Genomic DNA, 17,048 nt, shown 5'->3' with positions numbered 1-17,048 from the left:
TGTGTGTATATATAGAAAAATTAATGGTTACTGTGGTGCAACTTCAGCATCACCTCACAACAGGGTGGTAAAGGAATCAGGCAGGAAGAGGCTACCTCTCCAACCAAACAAGTCTGGCTTTGAGCACCTAGCTATTGTCCAGCCCAGAAAAAAACCAATATGGAACCATCCAATCAAACAGGAACAGCTGAAACTGAAAAGAAAATGTAATCTTTGGAACCCAAGAAAGGAGAGATTTTCCCCCACTTTGAATATCTATAGTGACTGAAAAAAACGCAAACCCTTTTAAAATGGAAAGGGCTTGAACTGAAGGCCAATCAGAACTTGGGGGACAGGAGGCTGTCTGTGAATGCTGGATACCTCTGACATGCTGTAGAATTGCTTTAAAGCAATAGATAACTCTTATTAGAAAAGGGATTTTAGCCAATATGAAAGTGTAAAGCCGGAGGTGGCGTCTTTATGTTTATTTTCTGTATAACATGTATATGTTTGTTTTCCTTTACTATTTCATGTTTGAACCTGTGGGTTATTTTTAATAAATAAGTTTTTAAATACATTTATATATAAACTTTTTGTTTATTTTTATCCCAAGCAGATCTCTGGTGTGCAAAGTGCATGGAGTATATATGCCAAAGTGAGCTGGTAACTGGCAGGCTGGTGTCACCCTAGAAAGCGTAACTTGGCTGGTGAGACCTTATGTTGGCAGGCTACTGGTGACAGAGAATTAACCACAGCTGCGTAGCAAAAAGGTGCCTAAATTCCCCCAAACCTACAGGGCTGGTGGTGCCAGAGCCCCTTACTGGTCTGGGCGGAATCCAAAACATCATAGTATGTACTTGGCTTGAAAGCTTTTCTATTGCAAGAACAATTTATACCTCAATTCCATAGGAGGAGAAGTCACATTTTTCCAATAATGTGAAATACAAAGTCTTACTGCTAACAATAAAAAATCAATTGGTTGTTCTGTTAAAAATGTAGATCCTTTATTGGACCATTAAGTAAGCAGGTCAGGGGATCTCTAGGAAGGTACTATTTGGCCATAAAGATGAATTGCTAAAAATTTCTTCCCAAAACTGTCTAATTCCACAATCATCACATCTGCAAGTATGTTCCCCTTTCCACACAATCACTCCAACAGAGTGCCTCCCTAGTAGGAAAAATATGACTGTTTTTAACTTGAGACAAATGCCATCTAAACAGTAATTTATAACAATTTGCTTTGTGACAGACACAAACTGAAGATGTATATCCCCTTTCCCATACAGAGACCCACTCATTCAGATCAAATTCTTTGTCTGGGTCCCTCTCACATCTTTTCATCAGGGTTGTTTACTTATCAATATCTTTTTCAGTCAAAATTGTATACATCTTAGAAATTAAATCTTTTGTTCCAGCTTGCTCTTGGATCAACTCCTCAAATGTGATTAAAGGTCTAGATTAGTGGTTCTCAAACTTTTTTACTGGTGACCCCTTTCACATAGCAAGCCTCTGAGTGCGACCCCCCCTTATAAATTAAAAACGCGCTTTTATATATTTAAACACCATTATAAATGCTGGAGACAAAGCGGGGTTTGGGGTGGAGGCCGACAGCTCACGACCCCCCATGTAATAACCTTGTGACCCCCTGAGGGGTCCCAACCCCCAGTTTGAGAACCCCTGGTCTAGATAATGCCATCTTGTATCCAGATTTCAGAGTGTGAAATATTAAACGAAGTGAATTTCATACTGGACATCTGAACCAACTAATACTAACTTCTTTATCAAAATAACTGCTTAAAATATATAAATGTACTTATAGGAGTAGAAAACTTATACTACCTTACAAATAAAGAGCTAAAATGTTAAAAGGAAATATTGTTTTCTGATTTGAAGGATGGCATTTGGATATTTGAGTGTTTATTACATAATCACTGATTTTAAAGGCTTTTAAAAATTATTATGAATAGTGTACCTACCTCAGCAGTAGTGAGAAAAATGTCTTCACTTATATATCTCAATCCACATGAAACAACACCAAGGGCAACTCCAGGAAACACATATGCATTGTTACCCTGTCCAGGATAGAAAGTGCGCCCACTTGGAAGAGTCACAGGGTCAAAGGGGCTTCCACTTGCAAAAATGCCACGCCCCTAAAAGAAAATATATTTTGAAAGTGTTACTAGTTTGTTTAAGAGGAAACTTGTTCTCATGAAGGTTTTACATAACCATTTAAATATTTAACGTATTACAGATTTTCACTTATATCTTAACTAATCTTCTTAGCACTCTTCATTGGATATTAGATTTATTTGACCCGACAGATGTCCTGGATGACAGAATGCTGATCATTGTATCTACAGAGTATCCTGTGTGGCTGATTTATGCTATGGAGAAGATACTGGCTTATTAGGAAGCAACAGATTATATACATTAATTCAGAAGCCATGAATGTGATTTAGAGAAAAGATAAGGGAAAGTGTAAGCCAGTGTTAATGATCAATTCCTTTATCATCATGGGAAATACAGATGTGTAAATATCAGGAAGTATGGGAGGAAACGTCTATATTTGTAAAATTCAATTAGTGTCATGCTGCCAAATGTAAGCTTTAGCTGAGGTGACTTTAGGTGTCTCGCTTTTCTGTTAAATTGAAGTTCACACTGTGCTGAAGGCCAGCATAACACATATGAACCAATTAAATCCTCAAAATAGGGCTTAAGGAGGATTTAAGTAGTGTATAGTCCTTGTGCTGACCGTTTGCAAAGGAATGAAATTCACTCTTAGCAAAGGCTGAGAGCACTGGTGACATACCCAATCTCCATTGCCTTTTGTGGATGTCTGAGGAGTTGTCTTGGAGGCAATTGTGAGCCCTATCTTATTAGTGCTTTCCCCATGTAGCTGATGATCTATAGCAGGGCAAAAGGCGAGCTGATTTGCACTGACACACTGCCTGGGTCCTGGCCACCAGTCCGGGGGGGGTCTGCATTTTAATTTAATTTTAAATGAAGCTTCTTAAACATTTTTTAAAAACCTTATTTACTTTACATACAAAAATAGTTTAGTTATATATTATAGACTTGTAGAAAGAGACTTTCTAAAAAGATTAAAATGTATTACTGGTACATGAAACCTTAAATTAGAGTGAATAAATGAAGACTCGGCACATCACTTCTGAAAGGTTGCCGACCCCTGATCTATAGTAAGAAACAAAAATCTAAATTCACAATAATGAGATAAGTGAAATTCCAGAGGCTCTACTTAAACTATCTATGGTTCTGAGCCTTGCCTTGCCGAGATGAGAGTACTTTAGGCTTTAAATAGTAAGGTCAATTAGGGGTAGGATGCTTATACTCAGCCCTACAAGAGGTCCTTTGTCCAGCCCCCTTTAAAATTGCTAAAATGATTAATTTTACTGTTCAATAGTTTTGAGAGACTCCTTGTAGCACAAAATGTTAAAGTTTATTTTAGGAAGCTGAAAACGTGTATTTTAAAACACACCAATGTTCCTATTCAGGATATTTTGTTTTGCTTGGTGCCATGAAGTATTATCATGGACTATTTATTATATGTTGTGGTGAGAGATATGCCAGTATATCTTTAGCTCCGATTACCAGATATAGCTGCCCATTATAATCAACCGTTCATACTGTATGCATTCCTGTTTGACTCTTCTATTGCACGGTCATATGTACTTTTCAGTAGAGGAATGGGACATGCTACATTTTTGTTTGTATGACAGTATTTAAAAGGCTTCCTTATACAAGAGGAGAAATCCAATACAGAACCCATGATCCAATACAAAAGGCAGATGCATCAGTTGCTCACACTGCTGCTGTGGTTATTAACACTCACTCCAGAACCATAGGACTTTAAAAAAAATGAACAAAAAACAAACTGTAGTTCTTTGTTCTTAATTTTATTCACAAATAACCAGTTCTCTGTACTTTTCACCTGTGTCTTTAGTTATCGGAAATCTGAGTAACAGAGGTCAATGATCTTGGGGCCCTATTCTCAATATAGAATTATTTCTAATATTTTGCTTCCAGCAATAAGGCATATCTATCTTACTGAATATTTATAAATACAAAACATATCTTTAAGGAAAAACACGTCACTGTGCATTTAAATGACACATAGAAGGTGGAACTAAATCAAACATAACATATATTACTAACAGTCTCATAATTGACAATTACTGATATGTTAAGTATAGTAATGAAGGACTGAGAGTTTTAGTCAAGCATCTAAAGGCTGGCTATAATGCATTGCCAGCCTACTAAATGCTGCTCCATCCTAACTTGGTGGGGAGATTCTTGCAGATGGAATATAGAGTGGACGTTTCTGTCACTAACTGCAGTACACAGGAACAGTTAGCTAAAAGCACTAAAACACTTCAATAAGGCTCCTCTCATTTCTTTGCCGTTTAATTTAGAATAAAAATATGGCTGTTTCATAGCCCCATGAAATGTATTAATAATAAAAATTAGTGAAATATTTTTCTGCCTAGTATTTCTGAAATGCAAATTAAAATCAAGCTATTCAGAGATCATTTTGTTTGTTTGGTGTTTGTTTTGTTTTGCTTCAATGGAATTATCAGATTTGTGATGTTACACATTTAACTGGTCTCCACATAGAGAATTAACTAGTAGGTATTTCTAATCTAGAGCTTCTAAATTCACCTAAAACAAATAAGATTTTAAAAGGTAACAAAGCAATTGTTGATAGCTGTTTGTTTTTCTTTATCTAACACTAGATTTAGTGACTATATACATTAACCTTCCATTACCTCAGTCATCTGGTAGCACTGCTCTGCAGAGCACTCTGCTTTGCTGGTTGGGTTACTTAGGGCAAAAATGATAGGCTGCTTGTTAAAGGAAGCCATATCCTTGAGAATCTGTTTTGTAAATGCACCACCAATGGCTGCAACTCCTAAATAAAAGAAGAGAAACACATGACAGAAAATGTAGGGAATGCAGTTTGTTCAAGATATTCATGAATGTCATTTTGAAAAGGAGTAACACCACAATAACATTTTCTTTTACTATAGCTTCTCTATTAACATGTAGTTGATTTTTCCTCCTACTTCCATGATAAAAACAAAGGAGTAACTTTTACATGTGCATAAGCTCTGGACTCTAAGTCTGCAATTGCTAACAATAGGAAAGTTACTTACCTGTTACTTACCAGTTCAGTAGCTGGAGTTACTCTCAAAATTGAAACCCCAGGGCTTTTAGTCACAAAATAATGCTAGACCCCACCCCTCATCCCCCGTACAGGGCAGAAAATAAACTAAATAAAGCTAAAACCTAATTATTAAATATAAATAACTAAAAGTATTTTTAAAAACTTAATTAAATATGCAACTAGAAAAAAAAAAGATGGATGTTGCCAGCTGGGTCCGTCTCACACCCAGGAATGATTCAAAGGAACTGCGAGTAGGTTGGTTGTTCTTTCTCCCTTATACATTCAAGGGGGAGGGCTCAAGGGCATCAACGGTGCAAGTAGGACCAACAGACGCTGCTGGCTAACATGTTCCAATTTCCAGGTTATGGGGCGCCTGCACACCGGAAGCAGAACTCATTTAGAGAAGCACTCGAAGAATACTAGTTAGCTAATGTTTGTCTAATGCTTTGATGAAGTAAACCAATGAAGTACCATGTATATTTTTGATAGGGTGTTTCTCCCCCTCCTCCCTCATTGCAACCTTGAGCAAAAATCAAGCACACACTTTCTACACAATTTAGTGCAAGGGCTGTGTGGCACTAACCAGCCCAATTGGACAGCTGGGGTTTGGGAAAGGCCATGCACTGGCCCTCCACAGTAGCAAGACTACTTCAGACAACCTTTGGGGAAAATGCAAGGGCTACATTTCCTTTGCATGCCAGGGAGCTCCAGGAGCTCAACAACATAGGAACAGGCCATAGTGGGTCAGACCAATGGTACACCTAACCCAGTATTCTGTCTTCTGACGGTGGCTGGTGCCAGACACTTCAGAGGGAATGAACAGAACAGGGTAATTATCAAATGATCCATCCCCTGTTGTCCACTCCCGCTCTGGCAATCAGAGGTTTAGGGACACAGAGCATGGGGTTGCATCCTTGACCATCTTGGCTAATAGTCATTAATAGACTCTCCTCTATGAACTTACCTAATTCTTTTTTGAACCCAGTTATACTTTCGGCTTTCACAACATCTCCTGGTAACGAGTTTCACAGGTAGACTGTGTATTGTGTGCAGAAGTATTTCCTTATGTTTGTTTTAAACATGCTATCTATCAATTTTGTTGGGTGACCCCTGATTCTTGTGTTATGTGAATGGTAAATAACACTCCTATTCTTTTTCCTCTACAGCATTCATGATTTTATAGACCTCTATCATATCACCCCTTAGTCATCTCTTTTCTAAGATGAAAAGTCCCCACCTTTTTAATCTCTCCTCATATGGAAGCTGTTCCATACTCTTAATCATTTTTTGCCCTTCTCTGAACCTTTTCCAATTCTAATATATCTTTTTTGAGATAGGGTGACCAGAACTGCATGCAGTATTCAAGGCATAGGCATACCATGAATTTATATGGTGACATTATGATATTTTCTGTCCTTTTATCTATCCCTTTCCTAATGATTCCTAACATTGTTAGCTTTTTTCACTGCGGCACATGGAGCAGAAATTATCAGATAATTATCCACGATGACTCCAAGATCTTTTTCTTGAGTGGTAACAGCTAATTTAGACATCATTTTGTGTGTACAGTTGCATTTATAAACATTTAATTTTTGTAACTGTTCACAATCTGCTTTGGACTTAACTATCTTGAGTAATTTTGTAACTTTGCCCCTTTGTTTTACCCCTTTTTCCAGATCATTTATGAACATGTTGAACAGCACAGGTCAGAGTACAGATCCTTGGAGGAACCCCGCTATTTACCTCTCTCCACTGTGAAAAATGATTGTTTTCTCCAACCCTTTGGCCTGGTCTACACTGGGGGCGGGGGGAAGGGTGTCGATCTAAGTTATGCAACTTCAGCTACGTGAATAACGTCGTTGAAGCTGACATACTTAGATCGACTTACCGTGGTGTCTTCACTGCAGTGAGTCGACTGCTGCCCCTCCCCCGTCGACTCCACCTGCGCCTCTCGTGGCGGTGGAGTACAGGAGTTGACAGAAGAGTGCTTGGGAGTCGATTTATTACGGCTGGATTGATCGCTGCCCGCCGATCCGGTGGGTAGTGTAGATATACCCTTTGTTTCCTGTCTGTTAACCAGTTACTTATCCATGAGAGGACATTGCCTCTTAATCTGATGCTTGCTTCTTTTGCTTAAGACCCTTTGGTGAGGGACTTTACTTTGTCAAGAGCTTCCTGAAAGTCCAAGTACACTATATCCATTGGATCACTCTTGTCCATGTTTGTTGACATCCTCAAAGAATTCTAACAGATTGGTAAGGCATGATTTCCCTTTACAAAAGCCAGGGTGACTCTTCCGCAACATATTCTGTTCATCTATATGTCTGATAATTCTGTTCTTTACTGTAGTTTCAACCAATTTGCCTGGTACTGAAGTTAGGCATACCAGCGTGTAATAGCCACGATTGCCTCTGGAGTCTTTTTTTTTTAAATCGGTGTTACATTAGCTATCCTCCTGTCATCTAGTACAGAGGCGGATTTCAGCAATAGATTACATAGCATAGTGAGTAGTCTAGCTCCTTCAGTACTTTTGGGTGAATACCATCTGGTCCTTGTGACTTATTACTGTTTAATTTATCCATTTATTCCAAAACCTTCTCTATTGACACCTCAGTCTGGGACAGTTCCTCAGACTTATCACCGAAAAAGAATGGGTTACTTGTGAGAATGTCCCTCACAGCTTCTGCAGTGAACTTATTCAGAGAATTCATTTAGCTTCTCTGTGATGGCCTTGTATTCCTGGAGTGCTCCTTTAGCAATTTGAGTGTCCTGTGGCCCCATTGACTGGTAGGTCTCTTGCTTCAAATGTACTTAATTTTTTTCCTGCTAGTTTTTGTGTCTTTTGCTGGTTGCTCTTCAAATTCTTTTTTGGTCTGCCTAATTGTACTATTACACTTGACTTGCCAGAATTTATGCTTCTTTCTATTTTCCTCAGTAGTATTTGACTTACAAACTTTTAAAAGATGATTTCTTGTCTCTAACTGCCTCTTTTACTCTATTGTTTAGCTATGGTGGCATTTTTTTGGCCCTCTTGCTGTTTTTTTTATTTGGGGTATACATTTAATTTGAGCTTCTATTACGGTGTTTTTAAATAGTTTCCATGCAGATTGCAGGCATTTCACTCATTCACTCCTTTGACTATTCCTTTTAATTTCCATTTGACTAGCTTCTTCATTTTTATGTAATTCCCCTTTTTTAAATTAAATGCTACCGTGGTGGGCTTCTTTGTTATTTTCCCCCTTAGAAGGATGTTAAATTTAATTACATTATGGCTGCTATTATTGAACGGTTCAGCTATATTCACCTCTTGGACTATATTCTGTGCTTAGGACTAAATCAAGAATTAGGACTAAATCAAGAATTGCCTCTCCTGTTGTGGGTTAGAGGACTAGCTTCTCCAAGAAGCAGTTATTAATGGTGTCTAGAAAGTTTCTCTCCGCATTGGTCCAGAGGTGATATGTAACCAGTCAACATGGGGACAGTTGAAATCTCCCATGATGATTGGTTTTCTGTTTTTATAGCTGCTCTAATCTCCCTGAGCATTTTACAATCTCTGTTACTATCCTGACCAGTATCAGAGGGGTAGCCGTGTTAGTCTGGATCTGTAAAAGCAACAAAGAATCCTGTGGCACCTTATAGACTAACAGACGTTCTGCAGCATGAGCTTTCGTGGGTGAATACCCACTTCTTCAGATGCAAGTGACCAGGTGGATGGTACTATATTTCTACTGCTATTCTTATTATACATGCATGGAATTTCTATTGACAAAGATTTTGTAATACAATTTGATTCATTTAAGACTTACAGTATTTGAGTCTATGCTGTCTTTCAAATATAGTGCCACTACCCTAGCAGCATGACCTACTCTGTCATTTGTACGTATTTTGTACCCTGGTATTGCCATGTCCCATTTATTATCATCATTCCACCAAGTTTCTTGATAGCTATTATATCAATATCATTTAATACCAGGCAATCAAGTTCACCCATCTTAGTATATAGACTTTTAGCATTTGTATACAAGCACTTATAAAATTTGTCAATGTTTAGTTGTCTGCCTTCATGTGATTTAACTGAATGGGACTCTTTTGTCTGTTTCTCTTCAGTTCCTATCTGTACTTTATCAACTTCTATCCTCTCCCCTTTACTAGGATATAGAGTATCCCCTTTAATAATTTTTTCTGTAAAGGATGTCTCTGTTCAAACCATGTGTTCCTCCACACCTGTCAGTTTTCCCCCAGCCATTAGTTTAAAAACTCCTCTACGACCTTTTTAATTTTACATACCAGCAATCTGGTTCCATTATTGTCTAGGTGGGGTCCATCCTTCCTGTGCAGGCTCCTCCTTTCCAAAAAGATTCCCCAGTTTCTAATAAACCTAAATCCCTCCTCCTAACACCATCATCTCATCCACACATTGAGACCTTGGCAGTACTGCCTGTCTAACGCCCTGAGGCACTTTGCTGCAGATGGAGTTGCAGGAGCCAGTGAGACTCATGTATCATCATCCTCAATGCAAGGCAGAATCCAGCTACAAGCCACAATCCAATTTTGTGAATTTCTCTCTTCACTTTTACATAGAACAGAACAGAGCTGGCATATATTGTTTGACATGCATATTATCTCAAGGAAGAGAGAACAGGATGCACTCTATGTCCTACTGCCATGTGCAATAAACTGGGAGGTTTCTGAATAGGAGCTTACTTACCTGTAAGTGGAGACTCTTCGAGATGTGTGGTCCCTATCTGTACTCTATGGGAGGGCTTACGCAGGCACACCATACGCCTGGAGTTGGAGAATTTGAAAGTAGCGTCTGTTGGTGCATGCATATGCCCTGGCTCACCTCGTGCTTCTGTCTGAGGTGATAAAAGGCAGGGCAGACAGATTGCATTTCCAGTTCCTTCTCCACCATGAATCAGATAGATCCATAGCAGAGGGGAAGGAGTGTGGGAAGTGGAAGTGAAGGCCAAGACCATAACTGGGTTAAAAAAGGAACTAGATAAATTCATGGATAGGTCGATCAATGGCTATTAGCCAGGATGGGCAGAGATAGTGTCCCTAGCCTCTGTTTGCCAGAAGCTGGGAATGAGTGACAGGGGATGGATCACTTGATGATTACCTGTTCTGTTCATTCCCTCTGGGGCACCTGGCACTGTTGGAAGACAGGATACTGGGCTAGATGGACCTTTGGTCTGACCCAGTAGGGCCATTCTTATGTGCTTATATGTGAAGCGAATAGTTCTCTGGTCAGAATCCTCCATTGTGTAAAGATGTCATGTACTACTGCATCATGAAGTTCCATTTGTGGTTGACCTCAGAATGTCAGCTGAGTGAGCCCACAAGCACATTCTGTGTTCCTGGATGATAGGCTGTGGACAAGAGGATCTGGTGATTGATGCACTGATTCCAGAGATTGACCGCTTCTGCACATAAAGCGGTCAATTTCATTCTTCCCTGTTCGTTGATGTAGAAAGCAGCAGTAGTGTTGTCTCACGTGATGGGAACAGATGAATGGGAGAAAGGACTGGTATGCCTTTCTTACAGCTCATAGTTCCAGGATATTGATGTGCATCCTGGATTCTCAGGGAGACCATGTTCCTTGTGTCATGTGATTGTCCATGTGTACTCTCCAGTCTATGAGAGATGTGTCGGTAATGATAATCTTGTCCGGTGAGGATGGCAGGAAGGGAACTCCTATGCATACATGGGTTGGGTCTGTGCACCATTGAAGGGAGGACAGAACCCTGGAGGGCACTGTCCATAGTGTGATGTTTTGGTGAGTAAACTGACTGGGCCCAAGTTTGGAGGCAGCAAAGGCAGTCATGTATGTACATGAAGCTACGTGGCCAAGGAGGGACGGACAAGTACTGGTTGGAACATAAGGATTGTTGATGATGCGTGTGATGCTCTCTCTCATTCCTTAGAATCTGTCCATCAGCAGGTAGGCCCATGCTGTGATTGAATTGATTGTGACCCCTATATAGTCCAGGTATTGTGTGGAGTCTAGGATTGATTTCTCGGCATTGATGCTGACTCCCAGGGACAAAAGAAGGCTGAGTAACATGGAGGTTAACACTTGGGCTTTGTGCCTGGACCGTGCAGCTAGAATCCAGTTGTTGAGATTTAGAAACACAAGGGCCCCTAACGGCTGATATAGGCTGCTATGACAGAGAAAACTTTGGTGAAGACTATGGGAGTGGTGGCTGTTCTGAAAGGGGAAGCCTATACTGGAAAATGGTGGGTGCCAATTATGAATCTTAGGAAGTGTCTGTGGGCCGAATGGATATCAATGTAAAAATAAGCATCCTGCGTATCAAGAGCTGTGAACCACATGCCTTTTTCTAGAGATGGGATAATAGCTGCCAACGTGACCATATGAAACTTGAGTTTGTGGATGAAGCGATTGAGATGACAGAGATTGAGAACTGGTCTCCACCCACCTTTCTTCTTGGTATCAGGAAGTAAGTCAAATAAAACCACGTTCCTTGGTATTCCAGGGAACATATTCTACCGTGCCCTGTTATAGTAAGGAATTCACCTCTTGGGTGAAAATGCTATCATGAGAGTGGTTCCCGAGATGGAATAGGGAGGGTTTTTTTTGGAGGAGGTAGTGTGATGAATTAAATTGTATAGCCATGATGGATGATGTTCAGCACCCATTTGGCCATTGTTTTTGCACTCCGAGTTTGGGGGAAGAGTGTTAAATGACCCCCACAAAGAGGTAGGGGGTTGTGAGGTGGTATGCAAGATGGTTGGTGTCTCTTGAGGCAGTCTCAAAAATATCTCTTGGCAGTTGTAGCTGTGAGGTGAAAGCCTGTGAAGGAGGTCCAGCGAGGCAGTATCTCTGGGATTTCTTTCACTTCCTCGGTGGCTTATAAGGTCGCTGAGGGTAGAATTGGGGGGACCTGTAGCATTGGGTGGATGGTGGGCAGTTGAATTTACACTTCAGGGCATGAGTGTAGCTATCCAGTGAGTGAAAGGTGGCTCTGGAGTCCTTGAGGGTATATAGTGTATCATCGGTCTTTTGATTAAGAAGATGGGATTCATTGAAGGGGAGATCTTCAGTAGTGTTTTGTGCTTCCCTAGGGAAACTGGAGGCATGGAGCCAAGATTCCCTATGCATAACTATAGCCATAGCCATGGCCCTAGAGGAGGTATCTGCTGTGTCCACTGCCAATTAGAGTTCTGTTCTGGCTACCAGCTTCCCTTCCTCAATGAGCACCTGAATACGAGTCCAGTCCCGTTGTGAGAGGCTATCAATAAATTCCTCATATTTTCTGTAATTTAGGAAGTCGTGTTTGGCTAGTAATCCCTGATAGTATGAAATCCTGAATTGGAGACTAGATGATGAAAAGACCTTATGCCCCAAAAGGTCCAAATGCTTCCCCGTCTTGTTAAATGGTATAGAATGAGGGTGCTTGGACAACCAGAGAGATTGGGTGTGTGTAAAGAAGAGAATAGATGGTAAATGGGATATATATTGTAATGATATACTGATACTTACTGCGTATTGTGTTAGTATTTAATACATACAGATACTTTTAGCTGGATGCATATCATGGATCTTTTACTCTAATCTTCAATTTAACTGTTTTTTTTAGCCTTATTTTCTCTAAACATTTTTTGTCTACTATGTGATTTTGGGTTTCAATCTTGGATGTTGATATAGTGTATCTCTTTTGCAAGTCAATTGCTTTGTTGGCCTGAAGAAAAATAAGGGTGAATTCACAAATCTTATTTTACAGATTGGGTAAAATTTTTCAGATAGAACTTTTTTGGAGAAAAATGGAGATCTGACAACACTGAAAAGTGTTCTGAATTCATGTCCGTTTCACCAAATTATTATGGTAAAAAAATACCCCTTAAAAAATCAAAACATTTCCAAAATGAAAAATTTAATTTTTTGGTTTGGAATGACTATTTCAAAATCTCCTTTGATTTTATTAAAAAACAGTTGGAAATGTTTAAAGTAGTAAATATTGAAATGAGACTTTTTGATTTAGTTGAAACTAAATGTTTCATTTGGTCCTTTTTTTTTTTAATTTGCCAAAATTTTTGAAAACTTTCTGTTTTGGTTCAACCCCAATTTTTTTCAAATTGTCAGCAAATAAACAAACAAATCAGTTATTTGCACAGCTTTAATTGGAATAGTATTTTGAAATGGTTATGCAGCATTTGACTGTATCAGTGAAAAAAAGGAAATGTTTCAGAAAAACCAAGTCAAGTCCCGCTTATTAGATTAATCACTAAGTGAAACAGTGAAAATGTTTTCAAAAATTCCATCCTCTTTGTTGAAGGCTTACAAGATATAGGTTGGGGCAGTAATCCAATTGGTATTCTAAATTTAATTTTTTTTTTAATGTTGTGGTAGTGGCACAGAGTAAGATATCTTCACACTTTCTAACACCGATTAACAGTTTTAGTGACTAGATAGATTTTTAAAAGGTTACTTATACTGCAAAAATTCAAGAACATTTTGCCTTTTTATTCCTGAAACAGGTAGTAGAAAACTGTTTTAACTCTGCTGTATAGAGAATTGAAACATCCTTTCAGCTGGTTACTTCATTGAGATCAATATCCTGTAGTTCTTTTAAAGTCAATGACAGTCTTGCCTAAACAAAGGCTGCAGGATCAGAACCCAAATGTGAGACCAGAAATCTATGTAATCAGATGTAGAATGCAGGTGACCGTACAGTCATACACGTATGTATGCTCCACTTTCCTCATTCTAACTTCTGAGGTTATTTATGCTATAGTATAGTACAGTACAGTACATAAATTCAGAAGTAATATTGGGAAGAAGATGTGCTTCCTCAACAGAAGTTCAAGAAAACATGGATAATTCTACCACTAATATGTAGGCTTTAGAATGAAAGCACTGTTATATGTTTGCCACATTCTTCTTATTATTTAATGTTTATTTGCAGTAGCATCCACAATGTGCTAGGTACATTCCATATACTTAAGAATTACCTGTTCAGAAGAGCTCATAATCTTCCCTTTATACGATATTCATAGTGTATAAAAACAATAAAACAAAGTCTCATGCCTTAAAAATATATCATTTGAATAAATAATTACCTATAAGTACAGTTGGTTTTATAGCTCTAACAATATCTTCCAGATTTTTCATTTCATCATGTTTATGGGCAAACCTTTCTTTCTCAGTTGTTAATGAGGAACGCTCCTAAGTGAACAAAAGCAAAAAATGCATTTATTAAAAATGTGCTGGGACCATGATATTCCCTGTGCAAACTGATACACACCTCAAAAAGAGATATTCTGGTAATTAATTATCGCTGTTATGTTTAGTGTATGGCACTTGTATTAGCAAATAACAAAATGTTAGAAAAATTCTTAAATTGTACATTGCATCATGCTCTTACAAGGACAACTAATCCATTTGTCCAAATGTAAATACCTGGAATGTGAACATTTTAAAAACTGACAATTTCATTGCACCACAAATTGTCAAAAATCATGCACTACATTTGCTTTATAATTTTGCTAAAAGCTGAACAATTGTACAAACTTTAAAAGAAACAAATAATTCATGTAATATTGCAACCTTGTACAATTTTAAGTAGCTGAATTTTGATACTTTGAAATTTGGTTTAATAATAAAAAACCTGACCTAATGATAACAGAGTTTAATTGTCTTTAGTGACATTCTATTGGCTCAGAATGTATTTGTTTATAAAACCCATGATATAGGACTAATTAATGCTACTGTGGACTATGCATTTTCCGTAAGTATTATTCAAACAAAAACACTCTCTCTTAGAAGCTTCAAGTCTTTTCTTGTGTAAAAGATCAGGAGTCATCTAAAATATGGACTCTCTGGCTGCAAAATTTTAGTTTTTGTAATAACTTGGGATAAACATCTCTAACCAGGCACTAATGAAAACATTTTTCCAGTAATGAAAATGACTTATGTTAGCTGTAAGTCAATTAAGTTTTCATCTGAGGCCTTGTGTACATTAGAGATTTCAGCTATCTCTGGCCAGCCACCAGTCGAACTGCACCAAGTGAAAGCCCTAATGTAGACAGGCAAAAGCGCTACAGGCTGTGATTTGACTGGTACAGCTTACCTGGGCTATAGCTATAGTTTGAAATCAATGGGAGCTGCTGGGGTCTCCGGACTTCTCAGACTTGTTGAGATGTCTAAATATGGAGAAAGCACTATCCTTAAGCACTCGTTTCTAAAAATTTTACCTGAGCAGTTTAAAATGGAAATGCTTGAGAGAACCTTGACTACATGCTCGATTGGATACTATATTACTGATGTGTTTTTCCAACCATGCATTGCCGGTCTCAATAGAAGAAAATTTCCTTCATCTTTCCAAGTTAGCAACAATTATTGAGATAAAATCATCCTTGGTGTAACTCCATTGAAGCTTAAGGAGTTTCACCAAGGACAAATTTGGCTCATGTATTTTAAAACTGGATCTAACAGTGGATTCGTTCTACTTTTCAGAAACTATATTTTGGGGTTTTTTATTTTTAAGAAAAAATTGCTTTAATGTTTTACACAAAAAGACTGTGGTTTGGTGCAAATTACATCACTGCACTTACTCTGCTCCTCCTTCTCTTTGGACAGTAACCACAAGACTTGGCAAACATAATACAAGGCCATTTTTCATCTGCAGCAAGAGGAAATGGTTCCAGGGGAGACCACAAGAAGTTGTGCAGGTCTGTCATGTGGTTAGAACTGACTGAGCTGCTTTGGTTTACAGGAAACCAGTTTCTCTTCTCTCACCCTTGATTATAGGGAATTTTCACAGATTTATCCACTACTACAGATTTCGTAAATGACTGAAACACAGTGTTTTAAGTGGAGAGGGTTATGTCCTCATGTGCTTATATGGGTTTTAAGTATGTTCTTAGAACTACTATCACAGAAATACTGAGATAAATGCACCTGATTTCCTTCTTGGGTGAAATATAAAACCCACCACCTCTCACAGGTGCAGTAAAATTAGCCACTTTTGGCATGTCCATGATGAAGCTAGTGCACAGTCAATGAGACTTTGAAGATTGCTGTTTTTAAATTCTCCAGCAGATGTCATTGCAGTCTACAAATGCGTTTTTGAGGATTAATTGGTAATTAGCATGTGCTAATCTCTGGAAGCTGATTGGCTGAGCTTGAGTATCACATGTCGGTACACGGGACATTAATTAACATACGCAAATCCCTGAAAGATGATTGGCTGAAATATGATAATAAATTAATAGCTAATGAGCTGGAATTGCACATAAAGGCGACAGCCAGCAGGCTAAAACTTTGTAGGGATAGGGACCAGCAAGAGAGCGGAACGCTGCCGGACACCTACTAGAAGACACCTGCGCAAGAGAAGCCACCTGAGAAGCTACACTGAAACCCAGCAAAGGAAGAGCCGCTTGAAAACCAGTGGCTGTTACAGCAACAGCAGCAGCCCACCTAGGGTTCCAGGGTTGCCTTGGCAATGACCGTTTCTGGCACCTGGCCAGCAGCAACAACCAACGGGCTTCTCTCTCTCTTACCTGAGGAGGAAGCAGCAGCGGACAACCCAGCAGCCCATAACTCATCATCAGACAACGCTCCCAAACGTTGCTCACTAAAACTGACATAGCAGAAGGACCATTCCGGTGACGAGTCAGAAGGATTTTATAAAAGCTTCTGTAAGTCTTAAATTTTTCTATTTGACATCCTGGGGCATATGGGTTTCAAATGTAAATAAAGCTGGATGTCTATGGTTTGAGTGAGATTCCCCCTACGCATTCAGTAACCGTAAGGTCAGCGATTACTGGATGTTAGAGTTAATCGATGTATTTTTACATGTTTATGTTATATGCTTGATTCTTACAGAGTATTAAGTAAATGATTATATTATTAGATTATTATATG

At 38.8% G+C, this 17,048-nt stretch overlaps 2 protein-coding genes across 3 annotated transcripts in view; one reads left to right on the top strand and one right to left on the bottom strand.

Moving 5' to 3' along the window:
• The window catches only part of ME1 (malic enzyme 1), a 358,155-nt gene that overhangs the window by 18,540 nt on the left and 322,567 nt on the right, over positions 1 to 17,048 (bottom strand). The window contains exons 10-12 of the mRNA XM_039529885.1: positions 14,243 to 14,348; positions 4,764 to 4,906; positions 1,956 to 2,129 (exon numbers count right to left, since the gene is read on the bottom strand). Coding sequence (XP_039385819.1) covers positions 1,956 to 2,129; positions 4,764 to 4,906; positions 14,243 to 14,348 — 423 coding nt within the window. The remainder of the gene's footprint in view (positions 1 to 1,955; positions 2,130 to 4,763; positions 4,907 to 14,242; positions 14,349 to 17,048) is intronic.
• The window catches only part of RWDD2A (RWD domain containing 2A), a 94,716-nt gene that overhangs the window by 36,939 nt on the left and 40,729 nt on the right, over positions 1 to 17,048 (top strand). For both annotated transcript variants that reach the window (XM_039529891.1, XM_039529890.1), the window contains one exon: positions 15,762 to 16,822. The gene's annotated coding sequence lies outside the window, so the exon portion shown is untranslated. The remainder of the gene's footprint in view (positions 1 to 15,761; positions 16,823 to 17,048) is intronic.

This window comes from Mauremys reevesii, linkage group 3 (genome assembly GCF_016161935.1).
Source record: "Mauremys reevesii isolate NIE-2019 linkage group 3, ASM1616193v1, whole genome shotgun sequence".
In the NCBI taxonomy this organism is placed as follows: Eukaryota; Metazoa; Chordata; order Testudines; family Geoemydidae; genus Mauremys; species Mauremys reevesii.
The sequence above is the reverse complement of the archived record's forward strand: the minus strand, read 5'-3'. Positions and strand labels throughout refer to the sequence as shown.